The sequence below is a fragment of the Crassostrea angulata genome, chromosome 6 (genome assembly GCF_025612915.1).
Source record: "Crassostrea angulata isolate pt1a10 chromosome 6, ASM2561291v2, whole genome shotgun sequence".
In the NCBI taxonomy this organism is placed as follows: Eukaryota; Metazoa; Mollusca; class Bivalvia; order Ostreida; family Ostreidae; genus Magallana; species Magallana angulata.
The window spans coordinates 20,642,591-20,665,795 of NC_069116.1; the positions used below are offsets into that span (position 1 = coordinate 20,642,591).

A 23,205-nucleotide genomic window follows, 5' to 3' on the forward strand; every position below is an offset into this window, starting at 1 on the left:
TATATTTTTTACATAGAGTCCTTTGTTCAATTACTTAAAGGTTTTTATTTCGTGGGAACGAATCTTATTTTTTTAACGAAATGTAGGCCCTAACAACCTAATGCCCCTATTATTTTCGTGACCAAGAAAATCATCATTTCGTGGGGCAGTACCCGCCTCCTCTACGAAGTGCCTGTGTATTAATCAAGCACAACAGGCTGAGTTTGTGGCTTACCATAAATTCTTTAAACTATTAACAGCATATTTTTACGCTTATTATTTTTTTTCAATAGTGATAGGAGGGGGCGCTATCATGAACTATAATTCGGATTTCTTTGTATTAACCATACTTACTCTGCGTTTATTTAGATATCAATAATTCCTGTTGCATTTCTGCAAGCAAAAAAGGAATAAGGAACAATTTGTAAGTTTTGAGCCGAAAGAACTTAAAAGTTCTGATGTTTAGTATTTGAAATTTATATTTTAATATGTTTTACGGTGGGACCTTTAAGGTGATCGCAGCGTGAACTACATATACCAATAGACTTGCAAAAACAGGTTGGGAACAATTCCCCTATACTATAGGCTATAGAAAGATTGTCTCGCTAAAGCGAGATTATTTCGGCCCTCTCTACGGTATTAATAAAAAAATATCCCGTAACTGCAAGATTTTCATGATGTATTTCTAATGAATGAAAAATCCCGCTAAAATAAAAAAAATTCGGGTAAGAAAAGCAATGTGAAGCAATTTCACTTCCAAGACCTACCTTTGTGGCCTTAAATATCAGTGCTCCATTGCTGCAAATGAAAATAGAATGAATAATTCAATATCATCTTGGGGAAATCGTGAATATTCTATATTGCATTGAATGCGAATGTACAAAGAGAAAATTATCAGAGTTTGAGTTCATTTTAATGACATTGTTCAATCATGCAAAAGAAATTAAATAACATGCAACAATTTTTGGTTGTTTTTGCTTTTATATTTTGATCTCGGCAAGACCATGCAAACTACGGTAGGTTGTACCAGTAACAGTTTTTACACCTATGGTAAGGAAATATTTTTTAAAAAATTAAATAGATTTTTGTTTTTGGAAAAAAAAATTCAATGCATAATCAAAAAATGATGATAGAAAAACAATTCACAATATTTTAATATAAAATGAATCAAATAGTGAACAAAATTCTAGGTACAACTTAAAATGTGAACAAAATAATCACATTTATTATCTCCAGAGGCTTCTGTAAGAAATCTGCTGAATAGATTCAGTTTGTTACAGAATTTCAGTGAAACACAGTGGTAAATATCAAAATTTGAAACAAACATGTAGTAAATGAGCCCTTATCATCAATAAAATGTGAGCACATTCTTCTGGATATTCTCATTTTTAAAATAATCAATGTAAAAATGAAAAAATGTGTCAAAATCTCACATTTACGGGAATGTTTTTGTTACCGTAAAGAGGGATCATGATCTTGCTTTAGCGAGACAGCTTTTCTGTAGTGGATTGTTCCCAGGGTTGGCAAAAAAGCTTGAAATACTCATATTTCCCAGGACGGGGGGAAATACTGGTAATTCCCGGGAATTACTGGCATTTCCCGGGAAATACTGGGAAATAAAGTACAACTTCATATTATAGTACTTCATACTTAAGACATTAAATCTGTAGGGATGTAGACAATAGTACACCTTGTCAGCAATGACGTTTTATAATCATAAATGTTCTTTGATTTTAACAAGTTTTGACTGGTCAGTAATGCATTGGTTATCTCTTATGAATACTCAAAACATGGTTCATTCATATACCATTGTAATTTGTTTTTAAGGCTTTAATCAGGTATAGGTGCATCTACACAGTTATCATAAACATGATATCAAAGGTTCCATTTTCTGGTTATTTGGTGAATATGAAAATGGGGCAAGAAAATTGTGAAAAATAAAGTGTGACTGTGTCACTACCTCAGTATGCAACACACCTAAGAAGAAGCCAATTAGCCCCACTCATAGTATATATCTCCCCAAAACTGGAACACAAAACTGTCAAGTGTATAATTATTTATTAAAACAACATGTGTGAGTATTGAATTTTTACTTGCAACACCTACACTAATTATAACAGTTTATTTTGTGCTTTAAATTATAAATCTGTAAAACACAAAACTTGAAGTTAATAAAACTGGACTAAAATTTGTACATTATAGCAGCTATAGAAATCTTTTGGAATAGGTGATCTGGTGAATTTAAGATTAATAAACTGACAGTGAAATGGGGAAGTATAATAAATTGGTTTTTGATGCTTACTGTTAATATCTTTTATCATAAACATAAGTTTTACATTGAACAAACTAAAGAAATAAAGATTATAAATTTGTATTTCCCAGTTTAGTGGAAAACAGTAGTATTTACCGGGACGGGAAATACCAGTATTTACCACCGGTAATTCCCAGCACTGGTATTTCCCGGCCAACCCTGATTGTTCCCAACCTGACAAATGAAAACAGTCTTTTTTATCTTGGAGAAAATTTGATCATGTGGTATCAATTTTTTATCTGTTTTTTTTAATTCATTTATTTTTTATGCTAATTCTGCCTTTTATGCATGTGGCCTCCTTTTACTGTTTACCCATTCCAATTTGAATAGGATGGGACCCATCTCCCAAATGGGATATACCGTAATTGCCTATTTGGGATGTAATAACCCAAAGTGGATATAAAACTGAAAATTGTTAATCTGTTAATTTAATTATTTTCTTTATAAATCTGCATAAATGTATATTAAATGCAACAACCTTTGGTTAGCAAGTTTTCCTTTAAGCCTATTGTTTGTAAGATTGGTCCCCAAGAAGTTTTGGATATACTGGGAGATCAATCTCCATAATAGTACGGTTACAGAAAAAGTTGTTTGAAAATCCCCAAAAGTTGTTATATTTCCTCTTTTCTAATGTGGATTTACCATATTTTTAACAAAATTTTAAAAAATCTATTTTTTGCAATTCAAATTTATGTCTCAAACAGGCTGTTATATCCCACTTGGGCATTTGGTCCCAACCTGTTAAAGGTTTTTAAGCCCTTTGCATAATATAACATATACTTTTTAAGTATTTAATTTTCCTCTTTATTTATTACATAATATGTCTGTAATTAAAAAAAATTAATATTTTTTAAAAATTTCCCTGTATTTTATCAGTAAATTGTAATATTTTAAAGCATATTGAACTAGCATGATTGTATATCATCCCCTTATCTAAGCCTTAAAAGAAACAAAAAAAAAAAAAACAAACAGGCCAAGGATTGCAGTTTATGCTAAGATAGTGAGTACTCATTGCAGGTAACACTCAGTACAGATGCTTGATCCACCTCTCATTTATCGCAAGAAATCTTAGCACAAGTTCACTGTGATGTCACACATAAACTTTCTTTTGCTTTGTTTACATTTTTTGAAAGAGTGAGAAGGAATGGAGGCATGTAGTAGCTCTCTTGGTTTTCATGACAGCAAATGCTATACTCAAAACGAGTTAACAAACCTCATGAAACTGTAAATTCTGGGTTAAAGATTAGCAATTTTTGGCACAGCACTACTGAACCTAAAAGGCATGCTTGGAAGCGCCAAATTTTTTTTTCTTGGGTAGGAATGCATTTAAAAAACCAGTGTACGCCCAATGCGCCACTTGACCTTTGGTAACCTTTGTTAGACGAAAATTTTCATATAGCTAATGGGGGGTCTTCCTGGATTTAGGGAGTTGAATAGGGAGGAATCGGGGTCCGAAAGCAGTTGATGAGGGAGTAAACCAGAGAACACTTGACTTGCCTGCATCAAACCTGAATCTTCAGTTTACAGAGATTTAAATGATGTTTTCATTGTTGTGATAATATTTTGAATGGCTGCAGGAGATAAAGCAATGCATTATATATCTCCCGCAAGGGTAGCATTAGAACTAGTGATACTGTGAATAGGTACTCATATTTGGACACTGGTTTTGAACTTTTTGAAGCAGGTTGTTAATGAAAACTAGGTAGAGAAGTGTTGACAAGGTTCCATCTTGACAAACTCCTTGAAAAACAGGAAACCAGGTGGAGCTTGTTTGGTTTACTACAACAGAACATGAGGTATTGGTATGACAGTCGTCAATAAGAGCTAGTCCACAGATGTCCTGAAACTCCAAGGAGATTTAACTTGTATATTAGGTCATGCCTCCAGACTGTATCATATGCTTTCTGTGTATCTAGGAAAACACATAAACGGATCTATCAACCCTTCTATATTGTAACAAAAGGTTTCTTGTAAGTTAAAGGATGCCTTAAGGCAGCCTAGCTTTGGCTGAAACACCTGCTACTTTGGGTTTTGGAAATCAGTAGTTAATAATACAATAGTTTTAATTCTTGTAAGTAACAGTTTTTGAAAACCTTTAGAAAACATGGGAATAAAGCTATTGATATGTAACTGTATTTTGTTGTACTATTAATGAAGATATAATTTTGAATTGCAACAGCTGTTACCATGGTTACATAACATTTGTGAAAAAAGAGTTCCTATTTTTGTTTTTGAGCTGGTCATATGACCGGCATATTGCAGTTATGTCGATATGGGACAAATGAAGTCTGCCCATTATGATTCTATAGGTTTAATTAGCTCCTTTTTACCCCTGTGCAATGGTTCTTAGAGCTTGATTTGCTTGCCAGCGCTGCCTGCTGGTGATCGAGCTGTGCTCATTAAAAATTGTTATAAACAAAATACTGGAGTTACAAAACTGCAAGTTGAGCAATACAATGAATTGTTATGAGCTTCATAAACCAATAAGAAGTTTACAAGGTTAGCTTTTTTGTTTACAAAGCTTTTTTATTTTCCAGGTATACATGTAATAAGGTATATAACATGTCACAAATGAGAATAGCAAAATGGAAATAGATATCATTTTCAAAATGTTAAATTCTGTGATTTTATGAGCATTTCATAGGAAAATCCATGGTTGCTGTTCAATGCTTCACCTAACGTATTGAAAGGATACCCCATATTTTGTTTACAGCAGAACATTATATAATCTGTTCTGCTTTCACAAAATCAATAACTGTTTGGCTGTTATTTTCAAACTTTGGAATATCAGAGGCTCTTAGTCCATATCATTTTAATCCCATTTTACCTGGCCAATTCAAAGTCACATCTGATTATTATCAACATGGCATTTTAAAATAAAATAAAAATAATATGATTTTTGTTCGTAATGCCCAATTTTATTGGCAAACCAAATGTTTTATACATGCATTGACTTTTCCCCTATATCACAATGACATGTGGCTGTTTCTATACTGTCATTCGTTTATCTTGATTTTTGTTTATTTATTCATAGAAGATTAAGTTATTAGGAATAGATTTTATTGCTAGAAAAAAAATGAACATAAACTGGTTTGAAGCAGTTAACACATTTTTATAAACAGCTTCAAGGTTTTTAACATGTAAATGATATTCCAATCTATTTCAAATTTGAATGAATGTGGTGAATTCAGTTCTAGTGCCTGCAAAACAAAATAATCTTTCCTGAACTATTTTATTAACTCTATATACAATGCCATGGAAATAGGATTCAATGTTTTGATTTTTTTTATTAAGTGGAGCTTCTGTACAGCTGAAATACAAATGAGATTTGAAACTATATACATGAAAGATGATATCATACTGTCCATGCAGATATCATCATTTAGATAATGGGTTCATCCTCTTTATCTGTCATTTTGCCCCAAGAAAATTTTTTTGTATCATTACATCTGCCAAAAATTTAACCCAAGTTAAATCACAACTATGTATCATCATTTTTATTTCTATTGAAGCAATTTAGATTTTTTTTATTTAACTTGTAATATGTTTGTGACTTTGTATACCTTTGAGAAGTAATAAGCCTGTAATATGAATCATTTATCTATACACTGGATATAAGGCATTTAGAATTATGGAAAAATTTTGAAGTTATCTACATTGTGTAAGCATTTGATTATTACCATAATAAGTACTATATTTAAAGTGCAACCAGATATGATAAAAATGCTAGCATACAGTTGTATAAAATATTACAATACTTCGCAAAGAAAAAGAAATGAGATGAACAGGTTGACTAGTATTAACATGGGTAATACAGACTGAGCAAAATAAATCCCTTTTATTAACTCACATTAATAAAAGCAAACTCTCTCTCTCTCTCTCTCTCTCTCTCTCTCAATGCTTTCTGAAATGTAATATTTATATATATCTTTTTCTTAAATTTTATGATATATACAGTGATGATGCAATTGTTTGATCGAACTGTTTAAGATAAGCCAAGCGTATTATAATCTTGCTAACAGTTAATAAAACATGGGCTGATTTTAGTCCAGAAAGGAATTGGAAAACAAAAGATAGCATTGACCTTATCACTTTCAGTGTTGATTCTAAATAACAACTTTTGACATTGAACTATTTTCAGTTCCTTCAGTATGTAGTGATGGTGTGCATGCAATATTTATGACTCAAAATTTTCATACTTTGCACTTAATTTGTTCTGATTAAGAGGAGATGTGGTTATGGGAGCGACTTATTGATTGGAATTGTAAAGTCAATTTATAATTTACAGGTGCCAAATCATCAGGAGCTTGATCTATAATGGTGATTGACTATTGATGCCACCGTGTAGTTATGCATCAAGACTGCTTTATGGTGGAGGGATGAGAAAAAACATAAATGAAGCTTTAGCTCTTAATTGTCTGACTACTGTTGCAGCAGGAGTAAGTACGGTATTCTTTCTTCTACATTTATTTCAATAGGATGATATAGCCTTGGTGTTGTTAAAACTGTTTTGTGGATGTGGATTACTAAGCAATAGCAAAATTAATTGTCCATTTCAAATTATAAAATCTTAATATGCATCTCTCTCTCTCCTCTCTCTCTCTCTCTCATAGACAAATATTTGCTGACATATTGATTGGTTACTGTAAATAAAACTATGAGTATTAACAAATATTAACTTAAAATTTCTTTTTACATCTAAAATTTAAATTGGAATAATGTTTGCTTTGCAAAAGGTTGCATACTATTATTGGACAGCTTTAAACCTGCATAACGCCCATATTTAAGTGATACAGGGTAGGAATATGTACTAGCTTGCAGTGTTTGTTAATATTTAAATCCATGTTCTTTCATATTTTGTCAACAAATTCAAAGGGGAATTGAATACATAAATTTGCATTAACTAGCAAGGTAGATATTGATTTACCATTAAAGAGCTAAATTGTTTATGTGCTGAAAAATATTTGTGTGTCTGAGGGAATGACATAAGTACCTAAAGTGTAATTGCCTGCAGTTTGAAAAGTTTCTCTTGATTTCATTTGCAGAAGGCAACCAGTCATGAAAAAGTACTATTCCAGACCTCCTAGTGTAAAGGCCAAAAAAATAGCAGATACTTATACTTCTGGAGAATTGGTGACGCCATGTCGCCTTCTTTTGGTGTTGATCATTTCTTGCCTCTTGATTGTTGGGATTTCTGTCAGTGTTAGTCAGACTAAGGTACCGAAAACACTGACCAAAAGTGGAGAAACTCTGGTGGACGTTCCATATCAGTTTGACTTTGGTGCAGCTTTAAGAGTCAGAGAAGAAAATCTAGAATTGTATCAGAGACCTCAGCATTTGTGGACTGTTGAAAAAAGGTCAGGTCTGACACTCGAAGAATTCTGGGATATATATGATGGAAAGTGGTAAGTACATGTATTTTCATTTGTTGCATTATCTCCTTGTGAATATTAGTTTATTATCCATCATTCTTTTTAGTTTGTCAGTAATTTACTGATTAATATGCTGGTCATTTATTCACATTACAAAATTGGATATCTAAAATTTGAGGATCAAAATTTTATCTTGGGGAAAGGGGTGGGGGGTAGGTCTAATATTTGTTTTCTGAGGGGGTGGGGGGTGCTTAGGCCTCTTTATGGTAATTTTAATGCGTGAATTGAATAACAATGAATTTTGGTGGAGGGGTGGGGGGTGGGGAGGTTGAGCTATTTATCTGTATTAAATGCTTCTAGATATTGTTATGTGGATTATTTTGGCAGAGTGAACATTTTGGCTTCATCTAAATATCTAAAATTACAGACTTGCTACAGACTTGCATTTTTCTTAATAGCCTGATCTAAATGATAAATTTGAAATGATTTGATTAACTTCTGTTCTGATGGTGGTATTGAAAATTCATGTTCATGGGGCATAAAGCTTTTTCAGATTCATGTAGAAAAAAATGGATTGCATGTTTTCAATTTGTAATTAGGGGGATTGTTCACATCACTTTCTCAGAGATGTATACAATTAAAACACAAGTTTCATATTTTATGTACCAGGTACATGTGCAGTGGTTTGCAAAAAACTCTACTATTTATTATGTAAAAAAGGAATAAAGTAGTACAATGTAGTTAGGGCTATATGGACTTTGGATATCGGCTTGGGTAGCTCAGTGACTCAGAGCTCTTGACTGGAGTTGCAATAGTTCCTGGTTCAATTCCTGGTCCAGCGATATGTTTTTAAATGGGTTTTCTGAAGGAAGGAAAAATCCGGTTATTGAAATGGTGAAAATGGCGGACAGGTGGGGGTGGGAAGGGGGGATGGGGTGGGCTGTCCTTATTGTACAGATAACCTTCTCCTACAGTTTTCAAGATAGGAAGTTGTTGTTTTCAGTGGTGTGCATATTGCTAGGATTCTTATTTCTGAAAATATTTGAAAAAAATACCAGCTGTTGAACTTAGTAATTTTTTGGCAGTATTGCATATAGAGTACCGCATTTCTCTGGATAGGTAGAGTTCATCATTTCAGGGTTGACAAATGGATTATGGATACTGTTCACACAAAAGAAAACCTGGTTTGCTGTCACATTGAAAGCTTTTCTCTTGCTACTCTATTTATATGCTCATTCCTCCTTTCCTATTACATTACGTATAATATAATCTTCTAAATCACAGGCCAGTCATAATAACTGATGTTGTACGACACTGGCCAGCATTCAACTGGACAAAGGAGTTCTTCATACAGAAATATGGGAAACAGAGAGTTACTTTCAAAGCCATTGTTGTAAGTCAAAACTCTCATTGAAAAGACATATTTCAGTTTGTCCAATGTTTAAATGGTAGAAAAATCAAGCCTTTGTCTACATTTGATAATTTCAACAAAAGCAGGATGTAGGCATTGTGTTGGTGCATTTACCAACTGGGTACAAGCTGATACATCCATTTGGGTAACTGGCATTTCAAAACCCAAACCTAACTAGTATGCTGTATTCTTGAAAACAAATGAATGGTGTTGAATTATTTTAATTGATTTCAACTGTAATGTTTTGTAATTCTTTTTTCAGGACGGGATTCAGCATGTGACAGGCTACGTCCAACCCCTGGAAAATTTCATCAGCACTCTCCACCAATCAAACATCAACACGTGGAATTACCTGGAGGACGAAATATTTCTGCTGCAGAGACCGGAGCTTCGGAAGGATATCGGAGATCATGTAATCCTACTTTATTCCTAAATATTACAATATCCCTGTTTAAACACAAAACAAATAGGATAGGAGAGATGTATTAAAGGGCAAATAAGCTCATAAATAATTGAGTTATTTAATGTATAAAAAAAGGTATATGCCATTCATTTTGTAAAATAAATCAATACTGAAACATCAAGTCTGTTTGTTATTATATTGAGCTTGTTTGAGGAAGCTAATAGTACGTGTTATACCCCATGAAAGACTGTTGATTCAACTAATTTTTAGAATAAAAAATTAAATTGACATATTGATATATTGACTCGCGTTTGATTTCCATGCTTTATTGTTAATATTTATTGCTAATTTTGGAATGGTTTCTGGTTTCAATTGCGTTGTATTAGATTATATTCTTCATCAGAAAATGTTGCATTTATTGATATCGAACCTGTGATATAAAACTGAATATATTTTCCATTTCAGATATATGCATCAGAAAACTTTTTTTCCTTCTTCCCGTTTGAGATCCGCCCCTGGGATGCTGCTTTTCTTTGGGGGGCCAAACATTCAAGATCTACCCTCCACATGGACCCCTACAACTGGACGGCTATCAGTGCAGTCCTCAGTGGGGTAAAAAAGTGGAAGGTTAGTCTAGAGGGTTGAAATATCCAAAAGTTAACCAAAAATATGTAGAGAAATGCAGGAATCGGTACATGCATGCACATGTACTTGTATCATTATAAAGCTATGATTTGAACTACCAAAAAAATATTCTTTGTATAATGGCAATCTATAGAAAACAAATCAGTAAATAATTAGATCTTCATAGTCAGCATTAGGAAACAGAGTTTGACTCGTTATATCAAGATTCTTATTACAGGAGATAAAGCAATACAGCATCTTAATTTTTGTTATTATCGACATATATTTCAATAAATTCTTTTCTGGTATTAATTCAAAACTTTGAATTGTCTACAATTATAGTAGGTAAAAGAAATTGAATATGTATAAAATATATGTAATATCACTAATATAAAAAATATCATTGGACTTAACTTTTTAAAACATGATTCCCAGTATTATGCATATTTCTTACAGATGAAAAATAATTTATTCTGTTAGTTATCTGATCAAATCTTAATAAAATAAGTTCTTTTTATTAAAACTGGAACAACTACAACAAAAAATTCTGATCCCATTCTCACAAACACTTTAAAATTACAGGAGCATATAATTAACTCATCATTAAACTTAATCCTCCAAAGACAATAGCAAACATTTTGAAACTTAGATGTGAGGCTGAAAATTAAGGCTAGAAAAGTTAGTGATTTTGTGTCTCTGCTTTGTAAAAATGTAGGTAAGTATTGCATGAAAATGAGATATAGTTGACATACAGTTTAAGATCCTATGTAGCAGTAAATCTGTGACATGAACTGAAATTATAAAAAAAAAAAGCCTAATGACCAAAGAACTTCATTGTATGATAAATATTATAGTCCTTTACTTGTTCTCTTACCTCTCTTTGTTATTATGCATAAAAAATCGAGAAAAGGGACATAAATATACATCTTAGGTTATTGAGCAAAAAATCTCAGTTTTTTAAAGGTACTTTCAATTCATATAATGTACATGAATATTCATTCAGAAGTCAAACTGTCCTTTTCTTTACAAGCTGTTCCTTCCAGGACAGGATCATTTGTTGTATGTTCAAAAAACTTCTTGTGGCTTTCCACTGGAATGTGTAAAATACAATAGGTACAGACTCTATGAAGCTCTCTGTGTAGTCGCACAGATCTAATTGTTGTTTGTTTGTTTTTTTTATTTCTCAACTTTTACTGAAAAGCACTGTTAGTTTTTGTTTTATTGATGTCTTGCATGTGCAACACAACTTAGAAATTGAAGTTATATAATAATTTGCTTACGTGCATCAGGATTTCGGAATCTCTCTATAGTTTTGCAAATACACACTTGCTTTTTTTTTTCATTTTAATATCAGGAATAGTTTATGAAATTATAGTTCTTGAAAATTTCATCTACTAAGTAGTCTCATTTCCAAAATGACATACAAATATGAAGCCCTAAAATTAAATGTTCAACATGTATTAATAAGAATACATGTATTAAATTTAAGTTAAAAGATTCATCTTTTTCTCCTTTCTTTTAAACAAAGTTTCTGTTGACATTTGTGATGTGTACTTGTTGTAACTGTAGAAGTTGTAATTGACTGTTTTGTATGTATGATGTACGTAGTTGAAAAAACCAAATCTATTGATGCCAGCATAACCAAAGGACACAATGTTCCCTGATATGCAAAAATTACTGGTAGATATTTTGCAGCTTTGTAAAACAAATTGTTGGTATTCACTTTGTATTAGCACTTCTAAGCATTTGATAAAAAATTCTGTCTGTCAGTTAATTAATTTAATTTATAATTTATTGAATTTCTAATTTTGTGCTGTACTTAAAGGAATGATAATTGAGAAAAAAAACCCAGCAGCTACATACTAGTATTTATTTGTGTAACATAAACCCATAGCCAGACTTGTATACAGGGTTATTTTCACTCCATATTTTTTTGTTGCCCTTTTACACTTGCAAACAGTTTCATCGGCCCATCTTGAGTTCACCCAGACACAGTTGTTTGATAGATGCTCTTTCTAATGAACACAGTAATTAACAAATTGTTTTGAATTTGCCCAGTCTTAAATTTGCTCACTGACAATGAGGGCGAATAAAAAAAAGGGGGTGAATATTTCCTGGTATAAAGTATATACTACCAGTCCAAATTGTATTCAAGTGTATATCATATGGTAAATGTGTAGATGGTATAATAACAAAACCAAAAAAAAAAGATTAATGCATTCTTTATGTATTTTATGTAGCCCATTGGATGCCTTTGATCCAGATTTGAAACATTATCCAAAGTTTGGCCGAGCTCAGTACTTGGAGACAGAGCTTTTACCTGGAGAGATGCTGATAATTCCAGCTGGATGGTTTCATCAGGTTAGGGCACTTTTACGAAATCTGATTTGTTCATGAATTATTTGACTTAACATGGAGTTTTATCCCGTTGTCTTTCAAGTGTTATTGAACTTTATATTGATAAATAATCCCTATTCCGTAATAGACAGTAAACAAACTTTTTAAAATTATAATAATAGCAGATCCCATTGAAATACAATTTAAGTACTGTACAACTCTATTTTAAATTGAGTGCATTACGAAGACCTATTGAAATGTCAGCGATTAAAGTACATATGTACTGCTCTATAACTTTCAATATCAAAACAAACTTTCCAAGTTGAATTTTACTAGTTTAGCTCTATGTGTGTTCTCTAAGAACACTGATTGTAAGAAATTGCTATAAATCAATTTTCTCCATGCACTCGCAAATGTAATGTCAATATTAGTTTGTCCTTGGTGTGTTCTTAGTTCATATGTACTAGTTTAGAGTGTGATGACATCGTTGATCTACTTTCAAATTGATTTTTAAGAACATTTAATATTTTTTTGTGACCAAAAATGTTTCATTTGATTTGTTATGCATTGAAAGTTATGCTGAAATCAATACATAGACATCGTCGTTGTTTCTTTGTAACAATAAAATAAAACTTTTTCATTTAGCTTCATCATGCATAACTCTGTAATGTGCATATTTCATTTGTGATCAGGCTTATAATGCAGACGAAACAATGGCTATATCCAGTCAACTGATGAACAGAAATAACTATCTCATAATTCTTGAGGAAATCATTAAGGGAGGCAGTGTCAAGAGAAAGAAATTGCCAGCTCATTTTAATACCCTTATGCCACCTGATCAGGTACCAAGTATTTACATTCTTAAGGCAAAAAATAATTTGATGACCAGCAAGTTTATTGTTGGCATCCTATAGAGATAAGTCTGTCTATCTGTATACCCCCCCCCCCCCCTTTATCCCAATCTTGCTCATACTTCACCCACAGGCCTGAGTGTCTTTTAATTGATAAAGGAAGATACTGTGGAATCATCATTGTTAGTGGGAGACTGATGTTCGCGGCTTCCAGGGGAAACCCTCACACATGAATTTACATCTCCATGAACATGTATACAAGCATTTGTTTAGTATTTATTTACAAAATAGAGCTTTCTATCAACAAAATTACGTCCCCACGAACCAGGAAAATTTTGGCTACTCATGAACATTGACCCCCTACGAATAAAAATGATTTCACAGTAAGTGACTTTGAATCAAGTTTCTAGATCAAAGGTCAAGTCCTAGCAGACTAATTTTTAAAACAATTGTTTGGACCATATACCGCTATTCTCTCACATTGTCCCAATCTTGCCTTTGCTACAAAATAACAGGGGCAGTGACCCTGAACAGAGGTTTTACAGGTAGATCAAAGGTCAATGTAAACAGACCTTTGTTTTAAAAAAAAAACTTTCTGCAACTCATATTCCTTTTCCTTAACCCTATTTGGTTATTAACACTTGATGTAAGAAATACTTTGTGGGATAGGCTGTGCAGTTACCTTGAGCCATTTTTTGGGGGTCAGATTTGAAATCCAGTTTGATCCCATAATATTTTTCTCTCTTTGGTGCAATATTTATTGAACTTTTCAAAACATGGCCTCTTTGTTTTGAGTTTGCAGTGACATTTAATCAAGTTTCTCTGTTAAATATCAAAGTCTGATCAGACTTTGAGTGCAAAATTCTTATCTGAACCCTATTTTTAGTGTCTTGATATACATGTAATCTGCAATCTATAGAGCCATTGTCATGTTATTAAGGGTGTGAAACCTACAAAATACTGGCTCTCAAACTGTTTCTTTAATGTTCATACTAAGTAAATGAATTCAAAATAATTATGTATTTCTCAGAAATCAAAAGAAGCTGATTTTAATATTACAGGTGAAGCTTTTCCTATCCTGTATTTCAAAAAAGATCTTGAAGAAAGGGAAAGAGCTGACAGATGTGGTACTTAAAATGGTGTCCGAAACCCAAGTCTCATAGACTATGCAGAACTATTTTTATGAACTAAATATATGCACAATGTGCAAATGACAATAAAAGTTAAACATGTAATTTTGTTCTTTTCTTTTGTATTTGTTTCCTAGATATATAGGATATATATTTCATAGATATGTAGGGTACATCATCACTGTCAGTCTTTTGATTGGCCATATTATATAGTGTGGTTTTTCCCATTCATTCATATATTTTGCCAAATCAAGTTTTTCCCTTTGTGAGCCCTCATTAGCTGGGGCATCTTAGGGGAAAGGTATGTCATGCCGCAAAAACATTCTTTTTTTCTGGCCTGATGATAATATCCATTTTAAGATACATAGTATGTATGTTACTGTAGATTCCTAATTAAATGAAGAATAATTATCAGTGTACAATTGCTGGAAGTACATTGTACCACTCAAAGATTTCAAAATCTGTTGTTCAAACTTTTTATACTAATAGTTACCATAAAACCAAAGATTTGCATTTGTATAATACATCTTTGATGCATCATCTATGAAACCGATCCAAACAGTTGCTTACTTGTATAGCTTGAAAAACTCTTAGCTCTTGACACACTGCCAGTTAAAGGGTATAGCATAATTTTCCTCCATTTTATGGAGCCAAGCTAATGAAATCAACAACCAGTAATACCTTAGTTGGGAAAAATGACATTTTCATATAAATGGAACAATTAGCATGAAAATATAGCCTTCTATTTTATCATGAATTTAACATAGCGACAGATGGGTGGATTGCAGACAACAGATGATCAGAAAAGCTCGATCGTTAGGTGAGCTAAAAATAACAACCAAGAACTAGATTGTAAAATTGCCGTAAGACAGTTTTTAATTGAATTGTCTTAAAAATCGTCTCCAGGCTCCAAGGCAAAAAGTCTTTCAGTCTTGATAACATTTCAGATATTGAGAGACATTTGTTTCCGCCTCTTTGTTTCAGATATATTAATTTTTGCACTAATAACAATAGATATAGTAAATTTAATCTTCCAACACAAAACACAAAATCACCGACATTCTAGAAAAATGACCCCAAATTCAGGTACATGAAACTTTTAACTAGTATATATTCATCAAAAGTCTGGTAAAACTTTGTAAGGATTCAGAATCATATTGGGATCAAAAGTGTGTTTGATATCCTTCATCAGGCGAACGGCTGATTTTGATTTACTGTGGTAGATAAAATTCTTCTTCTTGAATCCTAAGCCATGCTCAGCACTAATGCTCCCCTTGTGGTTCGCTACCCAGTCATAGATGAATGGCTCTATCTTATCCATTACTTCTGTGCTGTATTCTGGGGAAGTTAAATTCAAATGCAGGTTTCCTAAAATTGTAAAATATTTCAACAATATCAGAGTAAAGAAACTACATTTTGGAACAAACATTGCAGAATTTTAAAGTTCTGCACAATTTATACAAATGTGCTTTATTTTCTATGTGAGAGATGCAATTACATATTGCATCTGAAAGGTCACACTTGAAATTTTTACTCAGTTTAGTTAACACATGTATGAGGAATATACATGTGTCTAGATATACCATAGTTATATGTACATATGTGTTATATACGAGTTGCTGCCTTTAGCCCTTCACTAACCGAATATCCAAGATGACTCTATTTGTTTGATGAATAGTTCAATGAAAACTTACCATCACCAACATGTCCATAACCTACGACCCTGGTTACCATGGTGCCCATCCTTTCTCTCATTGCTTCAACAAGACCGTAAAAAGACTGGAGGGGTAGGGACACATCATATTTGTAACAGTAGCCATCGTGCATGAGCCCCTCTGCAATTCTTTCTCTCATGGACCATATGTTCTTTAAACAAAAATATGTCTTTATGAGTCTTCATGTTAGAATTGCACGGCATACATGACTTGGCAAAAAATGGTGTGTTGGGTGTAAAAATGTTATCCTTAGATCCACGCAAAACTTGGGAATTTCTCCATTCGGGTAATAATGAGGAAAAGGTACCTTATTGTTGTCAAATATTAAATTGATAAACGTTCAAACACATTCTGGAGAAACATATCAATACTGTACACAGTGTTATTTTTACCCTGTGTTATTTTTATCCTTGTACACTTGCAAAGGGTTTTTGCCCTGTCTGGAATTTGCCCAAATAAAGTTGTGTTAAGGAGTCTCGGGGGGGGGGGGGGGGGGGGGGGGGGGGGAGATTCAAACAGAAGATTTTCTTTAATTTTTTATATTGAAAGGTCAGCTTATGAGTAAACTATCTGCGAAATATGAAGTAAATTGAGCGGATAGTTTATCTGTTTACCGCTCTCAAATTTTGGTTGTATGTCCGAATCATCCATGACATTTTATATAGGATTATATAGGAAAAAGGGGGTTTTCATTTTCAATTTCATATGTACCGGTAAACAAGTGCAAGCATACGATTTTCTTTTAATTTTCAGTGATGGAAGGTTCACGTATAAGTAAACTTTCAGCTTAATTAAAAAGATATTGACCGGATATTTTTTATGCTATCCGCCCTCATATTTTGGTCTTATAAATGTGTCATGCCAGTTATTTTACAAATAGAATTGTATAGAATAAAGGGATATTTACAAATCAAATTTAATTTTATTTGTAATCAATAAAAAACCCTTTCCATTCACACAGAACATGAAAGGACCGCACATGTTTTTTTTTTTTGAAAATTACGAGGGTCAATCAAAAAATACGAAGACAATGTGGCTGTCTATCATATGTTTTTCATGAAAGTCATGCTTAACAGATTAATCTTTGCATCGACACTTATGTTATTGATATGCAAAGTTTTAGTCCATTTGATGAAACAGTATTTTTGTTACCCCTTTTTAAAAACAACATGTTTTGTCACCACGGCGCATGGTAACGTTCAAAACATGACGTCAAGATTAAACATGCACAGTTTATTGATATACCCCATCTTTATATCATGCTTAGTCTCTTGTGCCTTTCTCCTTCCAATTTAAAATGGCACTGAACCACTTAACATCTTTTTTGCACACATTTTTTCGAGAATCATGAGTTAGTTCATTAAAGTTTTCATTTTCTTACCGTGTATTTCTTAGTTTACAGTAAGGATAACCCTGAACATCGATTTACATTACTTATTTTTTTACCAAATATTTACAGATATTCTACTCTCTTTCGGACTGTTTATATTCAAAATACAATGACCACCACCCTCACAAAATTTATTACAGTTAAATACAAACTTGCAAATAATTGTTGACTTATTTTTTGCACCATTGAGCATTTTCACAGCTTCTATCGGCTTTTTCCTGAGTTAGATCCATTTTATTTGTACTTCTTGTTGCGCTGTGACGTCCGGCGACGTCGATGTTTTTAGTCAACTCTAAGAGGACTATCTGTCTTTAGTTACTATGTCTGTTCGACAAAACAATATATCCCGTCATTATTTGGTACATAGAATACCATGACTATACTAAATTTGAAGTTTCAATTTTAATTGTGTAATATTAATATGACAAATGGAAGTACATGTATCCCAAATTTTCATTAAGCAGCTGTGTTTAAGTGTTATACATGTGTAACTACCGGCCAGTGAGTCACTTTTTTGCTGAACATCAAGCAGTTGGATACTTGACCAATATGGTGGTCAATATGGTATAGAGCTAAGAACCAACCTGTATTTTGGTGGGCTCTGTGGCTACAGTTCCATCCTGCACAATCCCTGTACCCATCACATGCTCCAAGAACTGACTCAGTTTCTCCTCATCATGGCTACCATTAGATCCAGACGTTTCAATTAACACATAAAATGGATGGTCTTCAATAGGGCTCCGTAGTTTCAGATTTTCTTTGGCTACAGTCATTGTTTGGGAATCCATGAATTCAAATGCAGACAAAACCTCACCAAGTTTTTGTCTGCTCTCTTTAAATATGTCCAACACACTTTGAAATGATTCACATCCTGTGACAAAGATGTTTTGCCGTCATGTGCCAATGTACAAGTAAATGAATATAGATAACTATTGATATTACAAAATAGCACATTTTCTTTTCAGCTTAATTGAAAAATTTAATCTATGGTGGCAGAGATACATGTACACACAAATTATGCAATATAGATGACCAAAACCAAGATGCAAGCAAATTACTTCCCTTTAATAGAAAAGGGGGGGGGGGGGGGCGGTTAATTCCTGGGAAGATTTAAACTGCACACTAAACTGAAGATGGTTTTGGATTTCACACTATGCAGATCATACACATAATAACAGATGCCATGTCATACACATCCCCTGTTGTAATCAATAACTGGAGATTGTCTTATCTTTAGGGGTTATAAATACCTGTGATGCAACCACATACTGTGCATACTGTCCTTTGTTGAAAAATTTACTAGTATTGAAGAAATACCTAAAAATGCCACAGAGACAGCTTCTGGTTTCTGAGGACAGTTGAGAGAAACAGCTGTTATTATTCCCAGAGTTCCCTCTGATCCAATGAAAAGTTGCTTGAGGTCGTAACCTGTATTATCTTTCCTCAGAGTTGAGAGGCAATCCACAACCTCACCGTTTGCCAAAACCTATACACATATAGTGATAAAGCATATTGATTAAGGTCCAAAATGTAGTGCGTAAATGAAATACATGTAATCCTTTCTAAAGGCAAAAAGGTCATTAATGTATGCTATTTGATCAAAATAGTTATTCATAAAGTACAAAAATAATTACATACATGATGCATGCTTTTTACCTGAATATGCTTTCAATTAAAAAAAAAGAAGGGATTGGTACATAAATTGTTTGACTTCAGGGACATATACCGGTATATACTAATGCCAAGGTCACATTTAAGCCGACGGTTGGGCAAAAAAGTTTTTCCTGTAATGACGGCTGGAGAAACATGATCGCCTGACACTGGTATCGCACATCGCGGAGCAGTCACATTAATTTCTAGGAACACAGGATATCATAAACAGTTGAATTATTTATTAGTCGGTAATTCGTTGCTCCATTATTAAACGTTAAGCGACAGTTCGATTTTTACAATTGACCAATTACATAAAAAATTGTGCAATTGCTGAATATTCACCTGTAACCATGAAGGCATTCCTTTAATTTGTTGAGGAAAAAAGCCTGAAGTATGGGGTTGTTGGCCTGGCCGCCGCTTACTGACCAGTAGACGGTAAATGTTTTTACGTAATCCGTATACAGTCGTCCAGCAGCCTATTTGTCATAATGGCCCAATAGACCAGTTAACCCTTTGTCTATTTTCAGTCATCAATCAGTGTCTGCCAGCCAACATTTCAGAAAATTTCAAATGCCTAAATGTCAGCCTACGACAGACAGACATAACAAACTGTCTGCCAATGGTCGGACGATGATGGAGGGTTGCTCCACGGACTATTCAACAACTGTTTCAACAGAAGAAACCGGCCGCCGACGCAGAAAAAAGTATAACTTGGTCCCACAGACACAAAATAGGTCGGCTGACAAAAAAAAAGATCGATATCGGCCAAGACAAAGCTGGCGACTGTTACCGAATAATCCAATTTTTGCCTCAAAAACCATCAGTCGATTTAGTATTGTTTACAACACAGCATTGATATAAAATGTCAGTACTTGTGAACTTACTGCCTCTAGTCCTAGAACATTCCCATGGAGGGAGCCATATCTCAGCAGTCTGACACCACCTGCATTGGTAGCCACATTGCCCCCAATGTGGCAGCTTCCTTTGGCTCCAAGATCAACAGGGATAGTCAGTTTGTGGTTGGATAGATAATCTTCAAGACTAGCTAGCACACATCCAGCCTGGCAAACCAGAGTCCCTGTCAGAAAAAATAATCCAAACACCACCTTATACCAAAATTCCAATAATTACCATGTCTTACCCAAACATTAATATCTAAGATAAAGACATATTTCAATTTTGATTATGTGTAAGTGAATTTCTATGTGTGCCAATACCTGATATTTCATCCAAGCTAATAATACTGTTCATAAGTTGTGTAGATATCACAATTTCGTCGAATACTGAGACACTGCCCCCTACCAGGCCTGTGTTTCCTCCCTGAGGTACTACTGCTAATTTCTTCTCATTGCAGTATTTCAATATGGCTGAAACTTCCTCTGTAGACTTAGGTCTTAAAACAACTTGACTAGCACCTAAAAATGGACATTTGTACATATATTGAAAAAATACTCCTGTTTGTACTCAATAGAATTAAGACGGATTTTCTTTATTTGAAGAGTTCTTTTTACAAATTAGAAGAAATTATGTTGTACAATTAACCCTTTTCATGATAGTTGAAAACATTACCGGTTGATGTATATCCCTTTTGGCAATATGCCTCAAAAAATGCTTAAAAAAAGAAGAATGATTTGCCTGTATATAACAATGATTATAAAACCTCTGCATGTTTTCAGCCAATCTGTGTTGTATCCGTCTAGTGAATCTGTTAAAACTCTTCCAGGTAGAAGCCGTTCAAATGTTGCAAGATCACTGTCACGAACACTACCATAGTTTCCCCTCTTAACGTCCGGATAGCGTACACTTGTGAGCTCGACATGGCGTGTAGAAGATGTCTGAATGCATCTTCTCAATACAGTGCCACTACAGGTTTGGCATAATTTGAAAATATTCATTTTACAAATGAATCACGTACTGACAACGTGTTACATTATATAGGTAACTGATAAAAGAGTCCCGTAACTGATGCCGACTCGATCGTCCTATTTTTTTAACCGGAAATTTTGTGCATTATGCTAAAATAAAAAGTACTCATAAGCAACAAATCTGATCCGAAAAAAGGAAGGGGGGGGGGTGGGTTAGGTTGACGAATATATTCCTATAAAAATGAATATTAAAAGCATCGTTTTTCACTTTGAAAACTCATTTTTTAATCAAAAGCATACGCAATAATATACCCTATTTCGTTAAATAGTATTGAAAATACCGATTATTCACACATATCTTGTCTTACATGTATCGTGTACATAAATATTATAAATGCATTGTGTAATGCTATGTTCTCTAAAAATAACGTTGAAGATACATATAGTTGAAATCATGTTGAAATGGAGTGTATTTAAGAAATAAGGTATCATTTTTGGATGTAAACATATCGGGATATAAATACGGTTTGGTCACGTGATCAAATCCTATAAAGCCCAATTTTGCCATTCGAGGAACTGTTTTTTGTTCATATTTATTTTCTTAATCTTTGAATTTTACATAAAACTGTGTCCTTTACAACAATCTAGATTATTATGAATCAAAATTTGCACATGACAATAATCTAGTTTTTTGTAAAGGACAACTGTATTATTTCAGGGCGGCGCTATTTAAATGGCAGGTTAAAACTCACGATCTTGGCATCATTTTTGGTCAAAGAAGTGGTTCTGGTACAAACCAGTTGACCTTCAAAAGGAAGTGGGATACTCGAGTCTTTTCATCTTCTGATTAAATATCGTCAGCATTCACATAGGACCAATCTTGCAGACAACTTGCTTATCCAAAAGAATGTTCCAAGAATATGTACTGTGCGTGGTCTACTAATGAAAAGAGCAGGGAATATTTATAAATATTTACATTTTCCAGTGTCTTTGTCTGTGATAACACCACGAATCGATTTTGTACTATACTGTCCAATAAATTCAAATGATGTATTGTTTGGGCGCAAGCAGGTTTTGCACACTTAATAATATAATTTTAATTGTACAACTGCTGAAAATTATATAAATATAAGTAATAATAAGGAACCATTCTTGAGGTGATAATTTTGGTCGGGACGTGATCAAAGTATACCTTAATACCCATTTTTTTCCCCGAATCACGAAATTCCAACTTCTCAATATTTTAATCTTTCAAGGTAAATTTAGGCACAATTATATTTCCGGTGAGAAAAAGTGGGGGAGGGGGGGGGCTGAACCCTCTATGATGCTATGTGCCTAATGGTTAGGCCTAACTTTGCAAAAAAAGTGGGGGGTGGGGGGCTAAGCCCCCCGGTTCCGACGCCTATGACACATACTGTAATATCAATGCGAAAATAGAAATTAAATAAAAATGTTCTATTCACATTTTTTAAAATCTTATTTCCGAATACTCCACTCTTTGGTATTTTATGACTGCATAAAACATCAAATTTTAAAAAAAAGGATCTGCATCAATTTGCGGATCCTATAGATCGAACAACTACTAAGGTAGTGCGATAAATAATAACTGAATTTTAATTGAAAAATAAAATGAATTTATTTCTTAGCAACACAGAAAAAGAAAATGTTGAATCTTATAGATGCAATGGATATGTCAAAATTGTCTATGAGTTACCGCCAATCTTCGGTTCAAAATCGTTTATTTTGTATTATGTAATTGCATATGTAATAGAAATTACTGTTTTGTTCACCAGAAGTGACACAATAGATTTGACATTTGTCTCCCATTGTAAGACTTCCGTTTTCATGGTTTGCACAATAATTACAAACTCCCCGGCAAGACAAACCAGTCGTTGATTTTTTCTGAAAAGTCTCAATTCCAGTGTTTTTCTTCTTCACATTTCTGCTTACATGTCCACTTGGAATTCTAAGATGGCGAAAAGGCCATGCAGCTAAATTTTCCGATTGGTCATCCATTCGTGACGTTACAGATGACGTCATATTCACGTGTACCAAAGAGAGCAGGACGAACACTCCCCAGCTGTACATTGGACTCATTCTAAAAACAAAATTTTATTATACCAAGGGTAATACTATAGCATCTGAAAAAAATGGATAAAAGAAA

At 33.5% G+C, this 23,205-nt stretch overlaps 2 protein-coding genes across 2 annotated transcripts; one reads left to right on the top strand and one right to left on the bottom strand.

Moving 5' to 3' along the window:
* Nucleotides 1-337: 337 nt before the first annotated feature.
* Nucleotides 338-14,523, top strand: LOC128189962 (uncharacterized). Its single transcript, XM_052861801.1, has 10 exons — nt 338-403; nt 6,579-6,729; nt 7,336-7,695; nt 8,947-9,055; nt 9,336-9,485; nt 9,942-10,103; nt 11,131-11,213; nt 12,341-12,461; nt 13,130-13,279; nt 14,350-14,523. The coding sequence occupies exons 3-10, from the start codon at nt 7,349-7,351 to the stop codon at nt 14,449-14,451; spliced, it is 1,224 nt and encodes a 407-aa protein (XP_052717761.1). The 5' UTR covers nt 338-403; nt 6,579-6,729; nt 7,336-7,348; the 3' UTR covers nt 14,452-14,523.
* A 616-nt stretch (nt 14,524-15,139) lies between these two features.
* Nucleotides 15,140-21,186, bottom strand: LOC128190677 (D-2-hydroxyglutarate dehydrogenase, mitochondrial-like). The gene is made up of 7 exons (XM_052862809.1): nt 20,837-21,186; nt 20,394-20,591; nt 20,061-20,254; nt 18,841-19,009; nt 18,108-18,394; nt 16,113-16,284; nt 15,140-15,786 (listed from the first exon to the last, which is right to left on the bottom strand). Exons 1-7 carry the CDS (start codon nt 21,069-21,071, stop codon nt 15,536-15,538), a joined length of 1,506 nt encoding a protein of 501 aa, XP_052718769.1. The 5' UTR covers nt 21,072-21,186; the 3' UTR covers nt 15,140-15,535.
* Nucleotides 21,187-23,205: the final 2,019 nt, after the last annotated feature.

Bases quoted from the DNA above. Each gene is read 5' to 3' on its own strand.
- LOC128190677 (XM_052862809.1), bottom strand. From the start codon at position 21,071: ATGAATATTTTCAAATTATGCCAAACCTGTAGTGGCACTGTATTGAGA. The intron at 18,395-18,840 runs GTATTTCTTCAA...TCTTTGTCACAG, and splicing joins TGTCTCTGTGGCATTTTTAG to GATGTGAATCATTTCAAAGT. The intron at 16,285-18,107 runs GTTGGTTCTTAG...TTTTGTTTAAAG, and splicing joins CAGAGCCCACCAAAATACAG to AACATATGGTCCATGAGAGA.
- LOC128189962 (XM_052861801.1), top strand. From the start codon at position 7,349: ATGAAAAAGTACTATTCCAGACCTCCTAGTGTAAAGGCCAAAAAAATA. The intron at 12,462-13,129 runs GTTAGGGCACTT...ATTTGTGATCAG, and splicing joins CAGCTGGATGGTTTCATCAG to GCTTATAATGCAGACGAAAC. The intron at 13,280-14,349 runs GTACCAAGTATT...TTAATATTACAG, and splicing joins CCCTTATGCCACCTGATCAG to GTGAAGCTTTTCCTATCCTG.